This window comes from Malurus melanocephalus, unplaced genomic scaffold (genome assembly GCF_030028575.1).
Source record: "Malurus melanocephalus ecotype Western Australia unplaced genomic scaffold, MMel_1.1 scaffold_2058, whole genome shotgun sequence".
In the NCBI taxonomy this organism is placed as follows: Eukaryota; Metazoa; Chordata; class Aves; order Passeriformes; family Maluridae; genus Malurus; species Malurus melanocephalus.
Genome location: NW_026625290.1, coordinates 3,643 through 7,398, shown reverse-complemented (window position 1 = coordinate 7,398; position 3,756 = coordinate 3,643). Strand labels below are relative to the sequence as shown.

At 70.1% G+C, this 3,756-nt stretch overlaps 2 protein-coding genes across 3 annotated transcripts in view; both read right to left on the bottom strand.

The window, feature by feature from the left end:
- The window catches only part of LOC130587536 (cilia- and flagella-associated protein 45-like), a 5,578-nt gene extending 5,456 nt beyond the window's left edge, over positions 1-122 (bottom strand). The window contains exon 1 of the mRNA XM_057388517.1: positions 115-122. Within this exon, the coding sequence (XP_057244500.1) occupies positions 115-122 (8 nt within the window). The remainder of the gene's footprint in view (positions 1-114) is intronic.
- Positions 123-222: 100 nt separating this feature from the next.
- Positions 223-3,188, bottom strand: LOC130587535 (transgelin-2-like). 2 transcript variants are annotated; one of them, XM_057388516.1, is made up of 5 exons: positions 3,074-3,188; positions 1,150-1,358; positions 898-1,072; positions 716-818; positions 223-635 (listed from the first exon to the last, which is right to left on the bottom strand). In XM_057388516.1, the coding sequence occupies exons 2-5, from the start codon at positions 1,339-1,341 to the stop codon at positions 494-496; spliced, it is 612 nt and encodes a 203-aa protein (XP_057244499.1). In that variant the 5' UTR covers positions 1,342-1,358; positions 3,074-3,188; the 3' UTR covers positions 223-493. The 2 variants fall into 2 exon arrangements, with proteins under 2 accessions (XP_057244499.1, XP_057244498.1); XM_057388515.1 differs by having other exon boundaries at positions 3,108-3,168.
- Positions 3,189-3,756: the final 568 nt, after the last annotated feature.

The window sequence follows — 3,756 nt, the reverse complement described above, 5'->3', positions numbered from 1 at the left end:
GTAGAAATCCCCCCAAAATCCCCCTGGGCGTGTTCAGAGTCACCAGTGACGTCCCCAATTTCCCTCTCCCCTCCTGACCCCGCCCCAAGCCACGCCCCTTGATGGTGACCCCACCCCTCCATTGCCGCCGAGGCCGTGGGGTCCCCGCACCCCCAAACCGGGGTCCTCCCCCATCCACCCCAGGGTGCCCCCCACCCCAAATCAAGACCATTGAGGCACGGAAAGAACAAGAGCCGTTTATTGGGGTACGGGGGTTGGTCCCCAACGCGCTGGGGGGGCCCTGCAGCAGCCCCCAAGGCACTGCGAGAGGGGGTGGTGGGTGCAGCGGCACCGCCCCCACCCAGCCGAATAATAATAATAAAAAAAAAAAATGACTTTGGTCCTGATAAAACCCGCCGAGGGGCCGGGGGACACCCGGCTGCTCCATGGCAGGGGGGGTTAAGGCAGTTTTGGGGGGTGGTCCCTGGTGGGGGGGCGATGCCCGGGGGGGTGCTCAGAGGATCTGCCGGGGCATCCCGTAGCCCGTCATGCCAGCCTGCGAGGCGCCCCGGTTGGTGCCCATCTGCAGCCCGATGACGCTCTGGCCCTCCTTCAGCTTGTCCTCGGAGAAGACGCGCCGGTTCTCCTGCGATTTCCTGCGGGCACGGCAGAGTGTCAGCATCCCCCACAGGACCCCAACCTAATTCCCACCCCCCTTTCAGGACCTTCCACCTACTTGGGGAACCAGTTGGGGTCTCCCACGAAGAGCCCGTCGCCTTTGGCCACGGCCAGGCTGCCCAGGTTCATCAGGGTCCTCTGCACGCATGCCATGTTCTTCCCTGCAACAACAGCGGGCTCAGCTCTGTGTCCCCATCGCTGTCCCCATCGCTGTCCCATCCCTGTCCCTGTCCCACCCACCTTCCCAGAGATCCACGGTCTGGAAGATATCGGTGGCGGCGATGCCGTAACGCTCGGCCGCCTGCAGGAACTGCGAGATCTGCTCCATCTGCTTGAAGGCCATGGCCGATGCTTGGATTTTGGCCACGGGCGCCTGTCCCCGCGGGTGGAGGCTGTTGATGAGCCGGCACAGCACCTACGGCCGGGGACAGCGGTCAGCTCCGTGGCATGGTCACCCCCCTGTCCGGCTGTCTCCTCGGTGTGGGTACTCACGGTGCCATCCTTGAGCCACTGCTGGAAGCCGTCCCTCCCGGGYGCCGGTTGTGTCACCGCGCTGCCACCGTCACCGCCGCACTGCGCCAGGATCCAGCGCACCAGCACCTGCTCCAGCTCGGGGTCGTACTGCCGGTCGATTTTCTGCTGCACCTCCCGGCTCAGCCCGTAGGACGGGCCCCGGTTTGCCATGCTGACGGTGGAGCGGTCTGCGGGGACGGGACAGCGTCACCGGGCTGGGACGGAGCCCCATCCTGCCTGGAGTTTTATCACCAGTGCCAGGCGCTGCCCGGGCTCTGCCCTCTTCCTGCSCAGCTGGCCAGGAGTGACCGCTGGGTCCGTGCCCACCCACCGGGCAGGGTGGGCAGCACCGCGGCCCCTCGGTGTCCGGCCGGACTCCACCCCGAGCATCGCCGTCCCGCGCAGCTCCGGACTTGGCACGCCGGACTGGGGCCGGTCGGAGCTTGTTTGCAGAGCTYGCCCGTTTGCTCGGGCTCGGAGCCAGATCCGGGACTGGCGCGGGAGAGCGGGGCAAGGGCCGATGGCGGTGGTGTCCCCACCCCGGCGGGGCGGCMGGACCCCGCCCCCGGCCAGGTGCTGCGTGTGCCAAGGTGCCGCTGGAGCGGTGCCACCCGTGCCGGAGATAATGGAGGCTGTGCCCGCAGGGGACATGTGCARAGCCACCGTGCAGCCGGAGYGGTCTCTGTGTCCCYTCTGTGTCCCCTCTGTGTCCCYTCTGTCCCCCAGTGTSGGGGTGGGCACATGGGACATMGCCCCCACACCCCACCCTGCCACCCTGGCATTTGGGGGCACCCAAAAGCCGGAGCACGTGAGAGTGGCCCTGCCCGCCTTGGTGTCCCCGTCGCAGGTGGGGACGTGTGGCAGCTGCCACCCGGAGGTGCCAGGCTCAGCTCGGGGCGGTCCTGTCACCGTGAGAAACCCCGGAACGTGCCAGGCTTAGGGACAGGAGGAAAAACCGACCCCAAGCGGGTGTCACCAAATCCTTGGGTGGCCCTGGGGGTCTCCGGGGAGATGCCTGGGGCACGGGGACCCCGCGGGGAGCGGCGTGGGGAGCGCCCGGCCAGGGGCCAAGGCGTTGGGAAACAAAGAGGAGCTGGAATTGGGATCATTTCCCGACCCAGCCGGGGCTTGCCCAGGACGAGGGGGGGTTGGACACACCCGGACCCAGCCCGGCTGTCCCGGAGACCTGCGGGCCCCGCGGGAGGGGGCAGCGCCCAGCCCGGCCGGGGTTGGGGACACTCCGGCCATCGTGGGAACAGCGGGGGTCTCATTTAGGGGAAGCCACCCCAAAGGTCTCCACAGACAGCCGGGGCACCCCATAAATCCCATAGGATGGCATGGAGGGGACTGCACCCAACCGCGCTGCGACAGAGCCACCCTAAGGACCCCCGAGACCCTCCAGCGACAGCAGGGAGGGGGCCCCAACCAGCCCAGAGCCACCCTGGGGACCCCCGACACACCCCGGGGACAGCAGGGAGGGGCTGCACCCAGGGCACGACCACCCTGGGGTCCCCACAGCCCCCCGGGGACAGCGGGGAGAGGAGCCCGGCGGGGACACGGCCACCCCGGGGGCGGCGGGGAGCGGAGCGGAGCCGGTCCCGCGGGCGCGCCCCGGGGCTCTCTCCGCGGCGGGGCCGGAAGCCGCACCCCGGTCCCGTTTCCCGGGCGCGGCCGCGTGTCCCGGCGGCTCCGAGGGCGCGGTCCGGCCGCAGCCGTTAACGGGACGGGCGGGGGGACACCCCGGGGGACACCGGAGGGGACACCGGGGGTTGAGTGACCGCTCCCCTGCCAAGTCCCCATCTCCGCCCGTGTCGCCGTCACGGTGCGCGCGTCCCTCCCGGTGCCATCCCGGTGCCACCCCGGTGCCATCCCCGGTGCCATCCCGGTGCCACCACGTGCCCACCTGCTCCCGGTGCCCGGTGCCAGCCCCTCCCTACCTGCGGCGCCGGTCCCGCTCTCCCGGGGCGGCAGTGCCGGATGCCGCCGCCCGCGCCCTTTTCACGGCTGATGTCACCGCGGCCGGGGGCGGCCCGGGACCGCCCGGGACCGCCCGGCACCGCCCGCCCCCGGGGCGGGATCCGCCGGGGCCGCGGCCAGGGCTGGGACCGAGCCCGCCCCGCCGGGGGGACCCAGTGGCCGTGGTGGCCAACGTGAGGACAAAGTGGTGGCCCGGGGACAAAAGGGTTGGGGTGGCACTGGGTTGGCCGAGGTGAAGATGGGGTGGGCGTGGTGGCGACGGAGTGGCCACGGTGGGGACAGGGTGGCCACGGGGGTTGTGGGAGGGACAGAGTGGCCGTGGTGGGGACAGGGTGGCCACGGTGGCACGGATTGTGGCGAGGACGGAGCGGCTGTGGTGACAGGGGGACAAGGGTGGCTGTGGTGGCAGAGGTCAGGATGGGGGGTGACTGTGGTGACAGTGTCACACGGTGGCTGTGGTGGCTGAGGTGACGATGGGGTGGCTGTTGTGGGGACACGGTGGCCATGGTGACAGGCAGACACAGGGGACAATGTGACTGTGGTGGCTGTGGTGACAATGGGGTGGCTCTTGTGGGGGCATGGTGGCCATGGTGACAGGCAGACACAGGG